The sequence below is a fragment of the Lithobates pipiens genome, unplaced genomic scaffold (genome assembly GCF_037356315.1).
Source record: "Lithobates pipiens isolate NorthernLeopardFrog02 unplaced genomic scaffold, aLitPip1_a1.2 Scaffold_16, whole genome shotgun sequence".
Classification (NCBI taxonomy): domain Eukaryota; kingdom Metazoa; phylum Chordata; class Amphibia; order Anura; family Ranidae; genus Lithobates; species Lithobates pipiens.
Window position 1 is genome coordinate 270,099,525 of NW_027507748.1, and position 18,909 is coordinate 270,118,433.

At 43.1% G+C, this 18,909-nt stretch overlaps 1 protein-coding gene across 2 annotated transcripts in view; it reads right to left on the bottom strand.

Annotated features, from left to right (window-relative positions):
• Nucleotides 1-18,909, bottom strand: part of SYNRG (synergin gamma) — a 125,478-nt gene that overhangs the window by 75,576 nt on the left and 30,993 nt on the right. For both annotated transcript variants that reach the window (XM_077481399.1, XM_077481398.1), the window contains 2 exons: nucleotides 15,514-15,710; nucleotides 13,870-14,112 (listed from right to left, as the gene is read on the bottom strand). In XM_077481399.1, the coding sequence (XP_077337525.1) occupies nucleotides 13,870-14,112; nucleotides 15,514-15,710 (440 nt within the window). The remainder of the gene's footprint in view (nucleotides 1-13,869; nucleotides 14,113-15,513; nucleotides 15,711-18,909) is intronic.

Sequence of the window (18,909 nt, forward strand, 5' to 3'; positions counted from 1 at the left end):
GTGATAACAGACCTGCTAAATTTAATTTTGAATTTTAGGACCTGACTGAAGACATATTCAAAACCTTGAGATTTAAGATGGAGTAAATGCCTGCTTTGAGTTTAAAAAAAGTGAACAGATTAAAGTAAAGATCCTGAAACCATTCTGGGGCATTGACACCTTGATCCAGAAGACCCAGTAAGGTTCGATGGACATCCTCTGTTCTGTACAGTGACACCGGAAGGTTTTTAGCAAGAAAACGGAGGAGTGGTCAGGGAGCAAAACTCAAGTCTGACTCTGGGATAGCACCTCTTACGTACGACATCTGAGATGCAAGCTGTTTAAGTATTCACAATGGTAAAAGGATGGCCCTCCATTCTGGAAAGTGGGGAAAGTGGGTGCATGTAGAGGATTAGTCTGGAGATGTGGCTCAGAGGGCCAGGTCTTGCCTGTGGATGGTGAGCAAAGCTTAGAGAAGATAAAAAAAGTAGAAAATCAAAATGTGATATTTATTAACATTCAGAGAGGGACAAAACTTCACAGGTTTATTTTTTTGGCTTCTCTCGTTCTAGAAAATCAGTGGTACCCTGCATATTCTCAAGAGCCAGTTTGAAGAGGATTTTATCCTTCGAAGGCCATGGATAAGTTGTTTTTGCACAAGGGTTCCGCTGTCCAGGAAAGTGTCATTAAACTCACATCATTAAAAACTGTCAATGCATGCTGTATTACACGCTGTTCATACTCAATCTGGGATTCGTTTTTTGTATTATACAAAAAAAAAACCCCGATTGATCCTGCTGTTCGCTGTACCTCCCTCCAAATTAGTGCCCCCGTTGCAGCCTGAGATCCTCTAGACCAGCCGTTGAGACATCTACTGAGCATGCTCCAGTTTCAGTTCCCTTCTAAGCTGTTAATTTCCTTTTTCTCATCTGTGCAGCCCATGTGACTATCGAGTCACACATATGGGTGTATGCACTCTGATTAATGACAGTCCCTTACTTCCCTCCCTCCTCCTGCATGCCCACTAAACAGCTAAATACTATGGGGATGGAATATTAAATGCTAATTGATGGAGGCTTCACACATCCTTGTAATTCTAAGCACATGCAAAGAATAGGCACAGGCTGGAGGCGAGTGAAACAGGCTGCGATTGGCAGAACTGCCTCCTACATAGCTTACAGAATGTTTTTACACAAAAAACAAACATTTGAGTTCAAATACAAATTTGTATAAAATTAAAAAAAAGAATTTAAAATAATTGTATTCCAAAGGCAGTTTTTTTTTGTTGGAACAAGTACCAGGCAGTAGAGGGCTAGAAGCTCCCCCCACCGATATTTACCTGCAGACAGGCTGGGAAAAAGCTGGGTCACATGACAGCTTTATATTGAATGAAAAAGGGTACTTAGATTTTTTTTTTTTTTTATTAAAATAGAATACAGTGCCATCATCCATATACGCAAAGAGAAGGGATAAGGGGAATTAAACAGTGTGTTTAATATCACTTTAAGCCAAAATGCCCTATACATGTGCTAACATGAGGCATATGCAATAGGTGACATGGGAGGATTCCAGAAAACTATCGCAGCTGAAAAACAATACTACAGCCATCTGCTCTACACTTTTAATGAGCAAAGGATCAACCCTTTGCAATGGTTACAGAGATTTTGAAAAGAAATGGTTTGATAAAGTAAGGTCAAAGCTCACGTGAAGGGCAGGATCTGCCAGTGAGAAAAGCGTTCTAGAAAGGGCTTCCAAAGGCTTATCAGCTGTATCTTTTTTTTTTTTTTTTTTAACTCAAAACGGATTTTATTGGTACAAAAAAAATACACAAATGACAATCACAGAATCAGCATAACATACATGTTCATGCAGCATACACAGAAAGGCACTTTTTACTTAGCAATGTCATGTACCTCTATTGGTATAGATAATCTCCTATACTAACAGCATACCAAATTAAAGAAATAGTATGGTCCATTCGGGCCTCAGCCCCTTAGCAACCTGGCCTGCCCTTACCATGTCAGTTCTTATTTCTCTATAACTCTATATTCCCCAGTAGATCTCTCCTTACACTTCCTAAATAAACAGCCTACCCATAACCAGCTCCAGGGGGGACAGCCCGGGGGTATCAAGCCAGGGACCCCATAGCCGTTCAAATCTTCCCGCCCGACCCCTGTGTTGATAAATGTACTTTTCCATGCTTAACATGTTCCCCATCTGAGATATCCATTCCTTCAACCTCGGGGGGGGGGGGGGGGGGGGTCGCTCGCTCTCCAGTGTTGAAGGATAAGTTTACGTGCCTGAAAGAGGGCTCTACCTATGGCCTCCTTAGAGAACACCTCCAATGGAAGGTCATCCATAATACCCAAGAGACAAACCTTTGGATCTTGTGGCACCTTTACCCTGAAGGCCCCATTGAGAGTATCAATGACCCCCGACCAATAGATATGCAATTTAGGGCAACGCCATAGCAAATGAATGAGATCTCCCCGGTCCCTGGCGCACCTGGTGCATTGGCCCCCCTCCCCAATCCCCATCTTGTACAGTCTGGCCGGCGTGCGGTGCACCCTCATTACAATGTACAGTTGTGATAATCGTTGTGCCGTATTCAGCGAGCAACCCTGTATTGCCTGTAGGGCCTCAGCTCATTGGTCCTCTTCAAAATGCTCCCACATCACTCTCCCAAGAGGCGGTTACCCGTGCGGGGAAACCAGGTACAAATGCATTAAGTAACATTGTATGAACTGGATATAAAACCCTTGTACCTGGTGACTTCTATCACATAGCGAAAGATTGGGGTGGGAGACTGTATCCAGGGATTATTTCCTGCCTGTGCCTTAACGGCATGTCGCAGTTGCAAATAATAGAAATACATACCCTGGGGGATACCATATCTTTCTCTCAACTCTGCAAATGAGAACAGTTTATCCCCTGAGAAAATGTGAGTCAGGAGGGTCACTCCGTATCGTCTCCACCGTTCAGCACAGGTCAGACCAAGCAGCTCCCCATAATACCCATTATTCCATATCGGACTGTACTCCGTGAAGCCCTCCACATTTTGTAATTGACGTGTTTAGTTCCAAATTTTCTGAATTAGGGCATACGTTGGGAACTGCCTGTTATCGTTCGCCAAGTCTAAGGTTTCTAAGCCGGCTACTACCCCGCCCGAGCCCGTGATGTGTTTCAGGAGAACAGTGGCGGGATCTCCCTCCCCTTCCCCAGTCTCCCATCCGTTTGCTACGGCACGGGCAATATGTTGAAGCTGTGCAGCTAAATAATAAAGCCACGGGTTGGGAAGGGCCAGCCTTCCTGCCTCTTTGGGTTTCTGAAGCTGTTCCAATCTTATTCTGGGAGGTTTGTTAACCCAAATGAATGCTCTAAATAAGGAGTTAATAATGCTAAACATTTTAAGTGGAATTACCATTGGAGTGTTATGTAAAATATACAATAATTGTGGCATAAAAATCATTTTGATAAGGTTTACTCTGCCTATCAGCGACATTTTTAATTTAGCCCAAACTTTCGTTTTATCTCTGATCCTACTCAATAACAGGGAGAGATTCAGTGGTATGTAGTCGCATGGCCGTGGGGTGACCCATATCCCAAAGTACTTAAATTTTATAGCTACCGGGATGTCGTGCAGTGTAGGATCTTGCGGAGAGTTAGAATCGAATAACATGATATGTGATTTGGTCCAATTAATCACTAGACCTGAGAAAGACCCAAAGTTCTTAACCACTTTCATGGCCTCATCCAGGGACCCCGATGTATCCCCCAATAGCAGCATGGCATCATCAGCATATAACATTAATTTTTCGTGCAGCTGCCCATATTTAAAACCCGTTATCAAGGGGTTACATCTCACCAAAGCTGCCATGGGCTCAATGGCAATGGCAAAAAGTAAAGGGGACAGGGGACATCCCTGTCTAGTCCCTCTAAATAAAGGAAAAGGAGCGGACACCCTTCCAGCTTCCCTTATTACCGCAGAGGGAGAGTTATATAATAGTTGTACCCATGATAAAAAGCCAGGACAAACCCAAATTTTTCAAGAGTCACCCATAGGTACCTCCATTCGATGCCTTATGGGCGTCTAGCGAAAGCAGCGCCCTTTCTCCCACATTATCTGCGCTGGAATGCATATTAAGAAATAACCGGCGGAGGTTAATTGCCGTAGACCTTTCAGGTATAAAACCCGATTGATCCGGATGGATGATAGAGGATATCACAGTATTTAGTCTCCGGGCTAGCACTTTGGCAAGAATTTTAATATCATTCTGTAAGAGCGAGATTGGCCTATACGAACCGGGGTCTAGCGGGTCTTTCCCTGGTTTGAGAAGCAATACAATGCTGGCTCTTCTCAGACTCCGGGAGGCAATGCGACTCCCTCACCAAGTTTAGAGAGCGGAGTAATTGAGGCAGTATTACATCTCCAAACTGTTTATACACCTCGATCGGAATGCCGTCATCCCCCGGGGCTTTGGAATTGGGGAACGAGTTGGTAGCTATCAACATCTCCTCCATCGTAATGGGCGTCTCAAGAAATTCCACCTGGGGCTCCGTTAAGCACGGTAGCTCTATCCCCTGTAGAAAATCCCAAACCTCCTCTATAGTACATGTCATCTTGGATTCATAAAGCTCAGAGTAGAAGTCCACCAACTCCTGCACCACCAGATCAGGGGTATTAACCAACCTACCTGATTTGTTGCACAAGGCCCCAATAGATGGGGAAGACCGCTGGGAGTGCACTATCGTGGCCAAGAGCTTGCGGTCTGCTCACCCTCCTCATAAAAAGCCAATTTATAAAAAAAACGTTTTGATTCGCTTTGGAAGCATCCATTCTATTAATGGCATCCTGTGCAGCTATCCAGGCTTACCGGGTGGTCCCACCCGAGTCAGCAATATACTCCGTCTCCAGGCGTCTTACTGACCGGTCTGCTTGTTCCCTCTGGGCAGACGTATTGTGCTTAATGGCATTGACCTCAGTTATGAACAGCCCCCGCAGGAAAGCTTTAAAAGCGTCCCAGGCGGCGTTCGAATCAGGATACTCTGCATGCCTCCAGAAGGCATTAAGCTTCCATGGAGCTCTCTGCAAAGTGGAGGCTGGTTTAACCGTTACGTGAACCAACAAAGGGGAGTGATCAGAGATACTTCTAGTTAGGTACTGTACCCTATTCTACATACTGAGACGCTGAGACCGAGCACAGGCACAGGTCAATTCTAGATAAAGAAGAATGTGTCAGAGAAGCATGAAAATTGGCGTTCGGTTGGATTCCTAGGTCTCCACGGGTCTGTCCACCCCACCTCCCCCATAAACCTCGCCAAGGCCGTAATTTTCTTATTGCAACCCCCTGGAGGAGGGTGTTTATCCAAACTAGGATCTATAATACCATTAAGATCACCCACCACCACCACCAATGGAGTCCCCGAGTTAGCCAATTGGAATGTTAACAGGGCACGTAAAACCATGGGACTGAATGGGGGGGGGGGGGTGTATATACACTGCTGCAAGAATAAATTGTAACTGCGAAACTCTACACAGCAAAAATACATATCTCCCCTCCTGATCAATGATCAAATCAATCATCTGAAAGTCGAGGGTACGATGCACCATCACACTCACCCCCCTAGAATAGGAGGTGTGAGTGGAATGGTACGCCCACCCCACCCATGCAAACTCCAAACACGACACAGTGTCCGGTGTCAGGTGGGTCTCCTGCAGCACACAAATACCCAGAATATGTTTTCTAATGGCTGTGGAGACCATAGTACGCTTGAGGGGATCCCCAAGGCCCCTCACGTTCCATGAAATTATGGGAATACACGCCATCACGTCATATCAACAGAATGAGTATTACAGAATAAACCACTATCCCTTAGAAACATATTATACTTTACTCGATATACCCAGTTCTTACACACCCAGGACCCCCTCCCATCCCCTTGTAGGGGATACCATGAGGAACAGTCCCAGAATGTCTCAGAGATCAGATAGTACCCCCAACTGTAAATAATAGCTGGACCCGAGCCCTCCCGCCCAAATGCTGTGTGGTAGTCCCTCTGCTGGGCTTGACCCGTTGCACTCATCTTTGTGATGCTGTTTTGATGGCTCCTTGCTCCCCGCAGGAGCGAAAATTTCAGTATAGGAGAGAAAAATAACCTTCAGAAACTGAACAAAAAAGAACCTTTGGGTGTAAACAAAAACCCACACCGGCCTCTGTTGCAACATGCATACAGTGACCAATGTCTCCCCACATAGGTTGTGCTCCAACCGCAGGGCTAATCGCATTGAAAACTTGGTGTGTGCTCATAGTCTGCCAATACGGTAAATATGTCTCCCGACCGAACATGCTTATGGCCTCAAAGCAGCCAATAGTCCTGAGAGCCCTTAAACAGGAATTTTTTGTAATCCACAGGGTTCCATTAGGGGTCACAGCCAGATGCTTCGTAGGGTCAGTCTGCCTACTCCTCATTTCTTCCTTCCTGGTGAAGATGATGTTCATTGGCCTCCAACCACGCAGAAGCTTCTGCAGCAGATTCAAAGAATTGTGCCCGACCCCCCGCTATCACACGGAGCTTGGCAGGGTATAACATGGCGTATTTGGCTCCCAAACGTTGCAGCCTTCTTTTCACATCCACAGATTTCGCTCTGCGCCTCTGAACTTCCCCCGAGAAATCGGGGTAAAAGGAGACTCTCGCACCATTATACTGAACATTTCTCTTCTCCCTGACCAAACGCAGTATGATCTCTTTGTCCTTATAATTGAGTAGTTTAGCCAGAATGGTGCGTGGCGGATTGCCCCGTGGTAAGGGCCTGGGAGGGACCCGGTGCGCTCTCTCAATTGAGTAAAAAGGAGAAAACGCCTAACGGCCGAAAACCTCCAGCAGCCAGTTCTCCACAAATTCAGTAGGGTCTCCGCCTTCCGTCTTTTCTGGCAATCCTACAATACGGAGGTTACTCCTTCTCAGGCGATTCTCAATGTCCTCATGTTTGAGTTCATTAGCGTTTGCAATTCTGGCAGTGATCTGCAGTTCCCTTACCATGGGCACCATCCTATCCTCCACCTCACTGATCCGTCCCTCCACCGCTGTCGTACGCGCTCTGATTTTCTGCATGTCATGTCTAATCAGTTCCACCTCCTCCTTTAAGCTACCAAAGTGCTCCTGCAGTGTCTGCACCGAGGCAGTACATTTTTGCACCGCTCGCAGTATGTCAGCAAGAGCGGGTTGCTCAGCGGCGTTCCCTTCCTCCACCACATCCGTCTCTGGGGCAGGTTGCTCCACCACTGACTGCTGTGCCCGACTAGAGGATTCCCCCGTCTGCTGTGTATTAAAGATAGCAGGAGTAGCATCCAGCGCTTCATTCGCCCGGGGTCCCTCCACGCCATTCAGTTTTTGTGCATAATACACCATATCCTTCCCCTGGGCTTTGGGTGTTTTTGGGAGCATCTTACCCTGATCTTTCCTGTCCCCTCGTGCATGCTGGGGCAACGCGGCGCCATCTTGGGTATCTTGTGAGAGGCTCTCATCTCCCTTCTGCTGTTTTCGGGCCGGCATTGCGAGTCCGTATCAAGCGGAGGGTCCGGATGGTGCCTGCTGGGTTCCCGGAGGCGTCAGTGTGTTCCAGTGCCCAGTATAAGCCCCGGGTCTGTCGGGAGAAGGATCGTTGACAGGATATCTACAGGGAGCTCTGTGAGACATGTTCGCTCACATGCCGCTCTTGGCCACGCCCCCGAGCTGCATCTTTAAAAACAGGGACTCATTAAGGTGGGGAAAGGTCAAAAGAATAGACCACTTCTGTACAAAATCTTCACAAAACAGATGAATGGAAGAAAAGAGAATAAGGGCAAAGGAAAACAAAAAAAATAATCAGGGTGCTTCCAATCTTCATAGTGTAGTAGTTGCATTATTTTATTTTTTTTGGCTTGTTTTCCTCAGTTTTCACCTGGTGATCTGGTCAGTCACACCTCCTGTATTATAGTACCCCCAAACACAGGCAGCACAGCAACACTTTCCGTCTTGGGGAGAAGGAGATTGGGCGACTATGTGGCAGATGAGGTTTAATGTTGATAAATGTAAAGTTATGCACTTGGGGGCTAAGAATATGCATGCATCATACATGCTAGGGGGAGTACAACTGGGGGAATCTATAGTGGAGAAGGATCTGGGGGTTTTGGTAGACCATAAGCTTAATAACAATATGCAATGCCAAGCTGCTGTTTCCAAAGCGAACAAAGTCCTTTCTTGCATTAAGAGAGGTATGGACTCCAGAGAGAGAGATATCATTTTGCCCCTGTTCAAATCATTAGTATGACCTCATCTGGAATATGCAGTTCAGTTTTGGGCACCAGTTCTCAAAAAGGATAAATCGGGGAACTGGAGAAAGTGCAGAGAAGGGCAACCAAACTGATAAGAGGCATGGAGGAGCTCAGCTATGAGGAGAGATTAGAGGAACTAAATGTATTCACTCTTGAGAAGAGGAGAATAAGGGGGGATATGATCAACATGTTCAAATATATTAGGGGTCCATATAGTGAACTTGGTGTTGAGTTGTTCTCTGTACGGTCAACCCAGAGGACACGGGGGCACTCTTTACGTCTAGAGGAAAAGAGATTTCATCTTCAAGTACGGAAAGGTTTCTTCACAGCTGTGAAAATGTGGAATAGACTCCCGCCAGAGGTGGTTCTGGCCAGCTCAGTAGATTGCTTTAAGAAAGGCCTGGATACTTTCCTGATGGTACATAATATAACTAGGTACTAACATAGGTAAAGTTGATCCAAGGAAAATCCGATCGCCTCTTGGGGGGATCAGGAAGGAATTTTTTTCCCCTGCTGTAGAAAATTGGAAATTGCTCTGCTGGGGTTTTTTTTCGCCTTTCTCTGGATCAATTGTGGGCATAAAATTGGGTATTTGGATTGTACGATTATTTTTTATTTTATTTGTTTTTAAGGTTGAACTGGATGGACTTGTGTCTTTTTTTCAACCTGACTAACTATGTAACTATGTTAGTATATTTATGTCTGCTAGTACATCTAGCAACTTGAAGCCAAACTGCAGATTACAATTTATAATCAGTTATAACAAACAGTTTTTCTCCTTTTGGGATAAAGCTTCTACATGAATAAATAAAAACTGATCATTGTAAGCACCCCTTCCAGTGTTAGATGGTTTGACTCGTCCCCAAACTGATACATCAGGAAGAAAGCTTGCCCTTTTTGAAAAAACAGATGACTTACTGGCTGAATCACCAGATAAAAATACAAAAAAGAAAACAAATGCAGCCATCACACCTAAGAATTGCTAAGCTGCAACATAACATGAGTTTGATTTTGAATTTAATATGGATTTAAAATGACCCAAGATTGGAAACAGCGCTGGTAGCAGCAATAGGCTGATTCTCTTGTTTCAGAGTGGAGTGCATTGCATCAATAAGACCCAAAACAGTCTCCTTTAATTTGGGAGTAACAGAATGCAGCTTCTCAGCGGCAAGGAGAGACTAAGGAACAGGCAAGAGTCTTTGAGGCTCACAACCATCTAGTGCTGTGCAGGCAAAACTGGATATAAAATCTATTGGAGCGGGAAACCTATGGGAACTTTATGATCATAGTAAGCAAATAACTAGGTGATTTTGGTCAAATATTCTTGCCAAAAGGACCGAAGATCCAGCTACACCTAAGAGAGCTAAAAAGAACAATGTGGATTGCATGGACTCAAAAGGCGGAGGGCAACATGACGACAGACTGAAGATATTGGTAACATCAGTACTCAAACTGGAGCTGTTAGTGGTGAGTCAGCTGGAGGCACCCAATTCAGTGGGACTGCCCTCCCCCCCCCCTCAACATTACTACTTCATGTGTATATCTAGAGACTTCTGCGCTCTATGGAAAATAGAAGCAAGCAAACACCGCGGAAAAAAAAAGCAGCAGTCACTATACGAGTTGGCTCTCACTAGTGTAAATTTAAAACAAGGTAAGGGTGTGATGCGCTAATTTACAACCGTACATATGGGACAATAGTGAACAAACAAACTGAACCTTCAAAGTAGGCAAAAAATTAATGAAGTGCAGATATAAAATGACAAAAAAATATTTATAAAATATTTTTAAAAGTGCAGACGTGCATTAATGCATCTAAAAGTGCAGACATGCATTAATGCATCTAAAAGTGATCCAGTGCATAATATTTATACAATATATAAGAATAGCTCAAAAAGTGACTAGGTGCATATATTATGCTGCAAACACCAAAATGCATAAACAGGGGTATAGTGTAAAGGTGATTAATTAAGTTCAAAAGAATAATTTTTTATAACAAAAAGTGACAGACGATGATATAGAACGAAAAAACAGAACCAAATCTACGTGATTGCAGTGAAGCACATTAAAGTGTCCCATGTATAATCAGATGGTGCGACTTGATAAACACACTAAATTAAAGTGCAACGTGCCGAGCCAACAATCCTTCTGTGATGATCCGTGCAAGTGATGCTAATATAATGCAATTACCTCAACGCTGTGAGGTAAACAGCGGAATTAATACAGGGCAACCAGGTAACCAGGGATGATCACGGGGATGGCTGTGCAGCAAGTTCTTAGAGACTCCTCCAACTTCCTCATGTGTAGTAAATGGTACACTCAAAGGGATAAATCAAAGAGGACTGCCATAGTGTAGTATTTAAAACGTATGGTGTTTATTTAAAAAAGATAAATACTACTCACAAACGAAGTTTAAGAAAATGCACAATGACACAGCAGCAGACCGGATATGGACGTCACTTCCGGGTTCCTACGCGTTACGTCGTGAAGACTTCAACTGGGATGAAGTCTTCACGACGTAACGCGTAGGAACCCGGAAGTGACGTCCATATCCGGTCTGCTGCTGTGTCATTGTGCATTTTCTTAAACTTCGTTTGTGAGTAGTATTTATCTTTTTTAAATAAACACCATACGTTTTAAATACTACACTATGGCAGTCCTCTTTGATTTATCCCTTTGAGTGTACCATTTACTACACATGAGGAAGTTGGAGGAGTCTAAGAACTTGCTGCACAGCCATCCCCGTGATCATCCCTGGTTACCTGGTTGCCCTGTATTAATTCCGCTGTTTACCTCACAGCGTTGAGGTAATTGCATTATATTAGCATCACTTGCACGGATCATCACAGAAGGATTGTTGGCTCGGCACGTTGCACTTTAATTTAGTGTGTTTATCAAGTCGCACCATCTGATTAAGTATGGGACACTTTAATGTGCTTCACTGCGATCACGTAGATTTGGTTCTGTTTTTTCGTTCTATATCATCGTCTGTCACTTTTTGTTATAAAAAATTATTCTTTTGTACTTAATCACCTTTACACTATACCCCTGTTTATGCATTTTGGCGTTTGCAGCATAATATATGCACCTAGTCACTTTTTGAGCTATTCTTATATATTGTATAAATATTATGCACTGGATCACTTTTAGATGCATTAATGCATGTCTGCACTTTTAGATGCATTAATGCACGTCTGCACTTTTAAAAATATTTTATAAATATTTTTTTGTCATTTTATATCTGCACTTCATTAATTTTTTGCCTACTTTGAAGGTTCAGTTTGTTTATTCACTATTGTCCCATATGTACGGTTGTAAATTAGCGCATCACACCCTTACCTTGTTTTAAAATTACTACTTCATGGCTGTAAGACAAAAGGTTGGCTCAGAGTACAAGTTAAGGCCTCAAGTAGTCATGATACCCAGACAGCTAGTAGCAGGTGAAGGTCAAATAGCTGGAGGTGACTAAAGCCTTTTATACACTATCCCATTTTTATTTTTCATTCAGCAGACTGAATGAAAAAAAAAAAAAAAGAAAAAATAATAATTGGACAAGCTTGGGAGGAGCCGCTGTACTAACAATCCGATGTTAGTGCAGCGAACTTCCCCACTGAGGTACTTTGTTCCGACAGCAGGACACCAGAACACACTGGTCACCGCTCAGTCATTGTCGGCCATAGCTGATCAGATGCTTGTTTTCCAGCATGCCCATTTGGCCAGCTTATATATTATGGATACCTTTAGAGAGAGATCTCCCAGCTATAACTAGGGTGCACTGAATGGGTTTTTTTGGTGCCGAAACCGATACTGAAAATGAAAAATACACTAGGCCGAAAACCAAAACCGATACCGAAACATATTTAAAAAAATATATTTTTATACAGGAGATGGTCAGAGACTGGGGACATGGTACAGGACACAGTCAGAGACTGGGGACGTGGTACAGGACATGGTCAGAGACTGGGGACGTGGTAAAGGACATGGTCAGAGACTGGGGACGTGGTACAGGACATGGTCAGAGACAGAGGACGTGGTACAGGAGATGGTCAGAGACAGAGGACGTGGTACAGGAGATGGTTAGAGACAGAGGACGTGGTACAGGAGATGGTCAGAGACAGAGGACGTGGTACAGGAGATGGTCAGAGACAGAGGACGTGGTACAGGAGGTGTCCCCTATTGCAGCCAGTGTGTCCCATTGCAGCCAGTGTGCCTGTGCCCCATTTTGCAGCCAGAGTGCCCCATATTGCAGCCAGCCTGTGCAGGGAAGAGAGAAGAGCTGCCTCCGCCGCCTGTTTGATCACAGCTTCGGGAACATCACAGCTTTCATTTCAATAGCTGTGTGTTCCCGGCCTCGCCGTTGTTCTGGCAGATAGTGTCCTGCCATCATATAGTGTCCGCCCCGAAGAAGCTTCGGAAAATCTCCGAAGATGAAAGGCACCTGCGCCGGGAGTGGAGGTGGTAGCCCCACCATCCAAGCGGACATAGGGTTGTGAAAATTAGAGGGCCGCTCGCCACGCTTCGGGCTCGGCTTTGCTGCGCTTGGCTCTTTTATATTCCAACTCTATGTCCACTTGGATGGTGGGGATAGAACCTGGACTCACGGCGCAGGCGCTGTTCATCTTCAGCTATTTTCAGAAACTGTGTGTGCTGTGTACTGCGCATGTGCAGTACACAGCAGACACTATCCGATGGGGGACAGTATATGATAGGACACTGGGAACACACAGCTATTGAAATGAAAGCTGTGATGTTCCCGACGCTGTGATCAAACAGGCGGCGGAGGCGGCTCTCCTGCGCTATAGGACACCCCCATGATGGGCGGCTCTGCACCGCCCCCCAACCAGGCCACGCCCCATTTTTGGCTCCATTATCGGCCGTTTTTCTCTTTCGGCAAATTGCCGAAAAGGGCATTTTCGGCCGATATGTTTTGGCGGCCAAAATTTTGGTGCATCCCTAGCTATAACATAACTCCCATTCTGCTCTTGTCCACTGGGGAGTTTAACTTGTTCCTGCCCATCTGGCCACAGCAGATATGAAAGACCCAGAAACCCAAACAAAGATCTCAGGGTTCCTGAGAAATATAGGAAAGATTCTGATTATTTATTTCTGTTGATTCTGATGAAAAAAAATAAAATTAGACGACATGACCCTGTACACATAGCTGTCCAGTAAGGCAACCAAGTATCACATTCTATTAGTTCTAATCACAGCATTTAGGTCTAGTTGTTTAAGAAGCGTAATCAAAACATACTGTATAGTCAAAACAGAGCTAAAAAACAACTGGGCTGACTGGTCCCAAGTTAACAAGATAATCAAACACTTTTAAGTGCAATTGTTTTAAATGTTATTAAGAAATTAAGCTAGTAAATGCCTATTGTACTGACTGTATGTTAGCACTGTGCTAACAAATCACAGTATCTCGATAGTAATGCACCGGGCTAAAATTTAATTTGAAGACATACCCTAGAACGTGTTTGTTTACAGGTTTATGCTATTCGATTTACAATTGTTAAGTATTTAAATAAATTTTGTATTTTATCAAGCAGGGCTGACTTTCAGATACAATGGCTGTTCTTACCGGCTGAGTAAAGGTGGATGGCATGAAAGTCGGCATTGTGACATTTCCTGCAGCAGCTGGCGTGCTCTTCATCTTGACCACTGGCTGGCTTACATCCAGAGGCTTAGAGGCAGCAGGCCTTGGATGTACACCATGCAAAGGATCTACAGCCGAGGGAAACTTTACTGGAAAGCCACTTAAAGTTGGTATAGGTGCTGAGGAAAACTGATTCAGTATATCCACATTCAAGGAACATTCTCCTCTCTGTTTCAATGAAAAAAAAGAAATATGTATGTGTGTTACACAGAGAAACTAATAGAGAGGCACATTTATCAATCTAACATCTTTACAGAGGTGCAATGTATTATAAATCGCACCTGTATACAGTATAGACTGGTGGAAAAAAAATTAAAAAAATTAAATAGACAACGTTATATGGGCTCTTCTACATGGATCAGCTGAGACCATTCAGCATAATTGGCAATTTATTTCCTCTACCCAGGGGCAGAGTACAGCCTGTTATTGACATGAATGGCTGTACGGTGCTATCATAAAAACAAGTACAGGCATACCCCACTTTTAAGTACACAATGGGGTTTATTTACTAAAGATGGAAAGTGTAAAATCAGGCTCACTTCTGCATAGAAACCAATCAGCTTCTATTATTATTAACGATTTATATAGCGCCAACAGTTTACGCAGCACTTTACAATGTATAGGAGGGACAACACAATTACAGTACAATACAAAAAGGTACAGGAGGGCCATGCTCGTAGAGCTTACATTCTAAAGGGAGGGGGTGGTGGTACAAAAGTTTATAGCTGCAGAGAATGATTTGATGGGGGTGGCTTGGGGACAGTTAGCTGGGTGTGGGAAAGGCTTCCCTGAATAAATGAGTTTTCAGGAAACTCTTAAAAGGTGGACAGGGTAGGGGCTGAGCAGACAGACTGGGGCAGGAAGTTCCAATATCAATACCAATACTAATTCTAATTCCAATACAATACTAATACCAGATTGTTCAATTAAGCTTTGGTAATAAAACCTGGAAGCTCATTGGTTTCTATGCAGAAGTGAACCTGATTTTGCACTTTCCAGCTTTAGTAAATAAACCCCATTGTGTACTTAAAAGTGGGGTATGCCTGTACAACATACAGGCATATGCAAAATATAGAAAATTTTATTTTTTTCCCAGATGCTCTAACTGTTTTCAACAGTTATGTCATAAACCGCTATCCACGTCAATGGCAGGTTGTACCCTGCAACTGGGCTGTCTAGGCAGAGGAAATATGCAGGCCTAAAAGTGTTACTATATTTTCATAACAGCACTTGACAGAAGACGTCTGCCTTAATAAGTCTTTAGAGTCCCTTTTGCACAGACCAAATCACCAATGCTTAGACGCTAGTCATGTGATAGGCAATAGAGGGCAGAAGAATTTGAACAACTAAAAAAGGACAAAAAAAAGAAGTACTTCATGAAATTTCTTTATAGTTCTTTGTAACTGAAAGCCACAAATGACAGCACAGTTGCTTCAACAATGGTTTAATAATTTGGTTATGTAATATGCATTACAAAATATAATAGACTACACAAAAAAAAAAAAGTCAAAACAATAAAAGTAATGCATTCTACTGAATCCTAACACTGGTTTGAAAAGCCAGTCTTACCTGAGCAATACCAATCATGGAAAGGACAATATATAATTCTTCTTTTGTCAGCTTTCCTGGAGTAGTTTGGTTTGCTGTTGCCCAAATTTGACCCAGTGTTTCCCGAGGAAGTCCAGAGGACAAAAGAATTGGATAGAGCTTGGCTGTATCAATTCCAGATGGCGTAAGGGTTGTTTCCAAAATACTTTTGTAAAGATCTAAAGAAACAAAACATATCGGCATGCCTTGCGTATTATAACACATCATTATTCACTAAAATAAATGGTCTGCTGGTATGTATATATATATATATATATATATATATATATATATATACACACACACACACACACACACATATATATACATATATACACACACACACACACACACATACATACATACACACTTGCAATGCCTTGAAAAAGTAATCATACCCCTTGAAAATTTCCACATTTTGTCATGTTACAACCAAAAACGTAAAAATGTATTTTATTGGGATTTAAGTCTAAGTTAATTGAAGTGTCACATAATTGTGAAGTGGAAGAAAAATTATATAAATGGTTTTCATTTTTTTTTACAAATAAATATCTGAAAGTGTGGCATGCATTTGTATTCTGGCCCCGAGTCAATACTTTGTAGAGCCACTTTCCATTTTTCGCTGAAATTACAGATGCAAGTCTTCTTTGGGTATGACTGGAGAGTGACATTTTCCTGCAAAATAGCTCAAGCTTTGTCAGATTGGATGGAGAGCGTCTGAACAGCAATTTTCAAGTCTTTCACAGATTCTCAATTGGCCTTAGATGTGGAATTTGACTAGGCCATTACAGTACATGAATATGCTTTGATCTAAACCATTCCATTGTAGCTCTGGCTGTATGTTTTGGGTTGTTGTCCTGCTGGAAGGTGAACCTCCACCCCAGTATCAAATATTTTGCAGACTCTAACATGTTTTCTTCTAAGATTGCCCTGTAGCATCCCCACAACATGATGCCGCCATGCTGGGGATGGTTTGTTCTGGGTGATGTGCAGTGTTTTCAGCCACACACAGAGTTTTGTTTTGGGCCAAAGTCATCTGACCAGAGCATCTTCCACAAGTTTGCGGTGTCCCCCATATGGCTTCTTGAAAACAGGACTTTTTATTGCTTTCTATCAAAAAAATGGCTTTCTTCTTGTTACTCTTCCATAAAGGCCAGATTTGTGGAGTGCACAACTAATAGTTGTCCTGTGTACAGATTCTCCCACCTGAGCTGTGCATCTCTGCTACTCCTCCAGAGTTACCATGGGCCTCTTGGCTGGTTCTCCGATTAACCACTTCCAGACTGTCAAGCCGATATACGTCCTTACTTTGAAGAGGAATATCATTGTTATGGCAGCAGCTGGCTGCCATAACCCCAGTATTATCTTCTTCGGCCGGTGGACAGCTTTCTGCTAAGAGTGGTCTCTGCGGCGGTTTCGCTGCAAGATCACATTTATCGGCGACGGGAGAGGGCCCCCTCCCAACGGAGCCGTCGGCAGCAGCGGAGGCGATCGGATCTTCACCCTTGCTGGGTATGGAGATGAGGGAGGGGAAGATGGCCCCCACCCGTCTCCGTAACATTGCAGGGCAGAAGCAACGTCAAAGCGTCACTTCTGCCTCTTAAAGAGGGACTTTTTTTTTTATTGCATTTTAGTGTAAATATGAGATCTAAGGTCTTTTTGACCCCAGATCTCATATTTAAGAGGTCTTGTCATGCTTTTTTTTCTATTACAAGGGATGCTTACATTCCTTATAATAATAGGAAAAAAAAAGTGACACTGCGCAAATACAGTGTGACAGAAAGTATTGCAACGACCGCAATTTTATTCTGTAGGGCGTTAGAAAAAAAAAAAAATGTATAACGTTTGGGGGTTCTAAGTAATTTTCTAGCAAAAAAACAAACAAACTGTTTTTAACTTGTAAACAACACATCTCAAAAAGAGGCTCTGTCCTTAAGTGGTTAATGCTCTCCTTGCCCAGCCTGTCAGTTTAGGTGGGCGGCCATGTCTTGGTAGGTTTCCAGTTGTGCCATACTCTTTCCATTTTCGTATGTTTAAGTATTTTTATTTAGTTTTCCACATTTACAAAAAACTGTAAAAAATATTTCTTACACATACTATTACAAATCACTTTGTTTAGCATTCATGTTATTTCCACATTATCAACATTCATAAAGAAATAAGGGACAAGAAAGTTCACATTGGGTACCCGGCCGGATCGATCCTTCAAAAAAAAAAAAAAAAAAAAAAGGAGAGCTTTCTTCACCCCAGTGATCCCTTTTTTCCTCTTGTGATCTTATCTTACCCTTACTGTTTCCTCTCCCCCATGACTCCTTTTCTTAATTTCATTATGTGATATATATACACACACACACACACACACACACACACACACACACACACACACACACACACACACATATATATATATATATATATACACATACACATACACATACACACACACACACACATATACATATACACACACACACACACACATACATATACATACATATATAAGGTCGAGATTCCTCTCCCTCTGTCCCCACTCCCTCCTTACGTGAATTTATATAGGTGTCGACAAAAAAAAAAAAAAAAAAAAAAAGAGTGTATCCAGCAACAGACCCCTAGACGCTCCCCCCATTCCCCATAATTCCCAAGTAAGTTGAGGACTTTCTAAATTCCAGCCAGTTCCTCCAAGTATCCTGGAATCTTGTTCCTACCCCCCTTTGAAGATGTATTAGTTCTTCCATAATCCTCATTCTATCTATTTCCCTGAACCATTCTCCTACCCCTGGTATTTCCTTTACTTTCCAATGTCTCGGAACCAATGCTTTCGCTGCATTCAGTAAAAATGGGGTAAGCGCTGTCCTATATTTTTCCCTAGGACCCTCAGTCGCATGGAACAAGCATTTCCAGGGATCCAGTTCTATTTCCGTCCCATCAATCTCTTTAACCACTTGCTTACTGGGCACTTAAACCCCCCTCAGTCCCAGACCAATTTTCAGCTTTCAGCGCTGATGCACTTTGAGTGACAATTGCGCGGTCATACAACACTGTACCCAAATGAAATTTTTATCATTTTTTTCCCACAAATAGAGCTTTCTTTTGGTGGTATTTAGTCACAGCTCGGAGTTTTATTTTTTGCTAAACAAACAAAAAAAGATGCAAAAAAAAAAAAAAAAAAAAATCATGTTCTAATAGTTTGTTATAAAATTTTGCAAACGGGTCATTTTTCTCCTTCATTGAAGTGCGCTGATTAGGCGGCACTGATAGGCTGCATTGGTGGGCACTGATGGGCTGCATTGGTGGGCACTGATGGGCTGCATTGGTGGGCACTGATAGGCTGCACTGGTGGGCACTGATAGGCATAGTTAAGGCGGCACTAATAGGCAC